This window comes from Eimeria mitis, genomic scaffold (genome assembly GCF_000499745.2).
Source record: "Eimeria mitis Houghton genomic scaffold, Emh_scaff911, whole genome shotgun sequence".
In the NCBI taxonomy this organism is placed as follows: domain Eukaryota; phylum Apicomplexa; class Conoidasida; order Eucoccidiorida; family Eimeriidae; genus Eimeria; species Eimeria mitis.
This window is the reverse complement of record NW_013576707.1, coordinates 565-1,562: the sequence shown is the minus strand read 5'-3', so window position 1 is coordinate 1,562 and position 998 is coordinate 565. Positions and strand designations below refer to the sequence as shown.

At 48.3% G+C, this 998-nt stretch overlaps 1 protein-coding gene across 1 annotated transcript in view; it reads left to right on the top strand.

Moving 5' to 3' along the window:
• Positions 1–46, top strand: part of EMH_0025160 (uncharacterized protein) — a gene marked incomplete at both ends in the record, with an annotated part of 3,653 nt that extends 3,607 nt beyond the window's left edge. The window contains one exon of the mRNA XM_013502411.1: positions 3–46. Coding sequence (XP_013357865.1) covers positions 3–46 — 44 coding nt within the window. The remainder of the gene's footprint in view (positions 1–2) is intronic.
• Positions 47–998: the final 952 nt, after the last annotated feature.

Here is a 998-nt window from a genome sequence, read left to right as displayed (position 1 = left end):
CAGCAGCAGCAAAAGCAGCAGCAGCAAGAAAACTATTGCTGCATAGCCCAGTGTTTGTCTCTGGTAGTATTGTTATAAAGGGTGTTCCTGCACGTGATGGGGGCTCATACGATCTGCTGCTGGTCTGCAACAAAGGAAGAACCTTCCCCATAACGAGAACGAACGGCAGCTGGCTGCAGTCTTATCTATGCGAGCCCTACTACAGCCCCCAGGGTTTACCCCCCGGTGCATCCCCAGGCCGCACCAGAGGCAGCAGCAGCAGCAGCATAGACAGCATCACCAGCAGCAGAAGCAGCAGCAGCAGCAGCAGCAGTGGGAGAAAATACCCCAGCAGGAGGCTGATAGGGTTTGAGTTTGAGTTGAGGGCACCTTATAGATGTGGTGTTGGGTTTCTAGGGAACGAAGAAGATGAAGAAAAAGAAACAGAGATAAGAGGAAAAGTNATAGATGTGGTGTTGGGTTTCTAGGGAACGAAGAAGATGAAGAAAAAGAAACAGAGATAAGAGGAAAAGTTTTATTAGATTTATTTTGGGGTTTTTGTTTTTTACATGGCTTTCATCTCGGTTGGCTTGTTGATGCAGCAAAAGATATATATAGTAAAGAATATATGAAGTTTAGTTTGGGGGTAGAAAAGGGAAACACTTTCTATGAGGCCAAGGGTTTTCAGTTTAGTATAAGTACAATACTAGAAAGAAACAAACCCAAGCCTTGTCTCGGGTTCCCTATCACCACCAGCAGCAGCAGCAGCAGCAGCAGCAGCAGCAGCGGGAGCAGGAAGCGCAGCAGCAGCATCGATAGCAGCAACAGCATCAGCAGCAGCAGCACAGAAGAGATGCAGCCGTATTCAGCTCTCTGTATGCTTCACTCAGACCTGCTGCAGTCCAAGGGCTTCGACCCCACTGTTATGTTTTATATGCGTGATAGAGCTTTTCATCTGCTGCAGCATCTTTCCTTTGACTGTGGTGCTGCAGCGTGGCGTGGCTGCACCAACACCACCA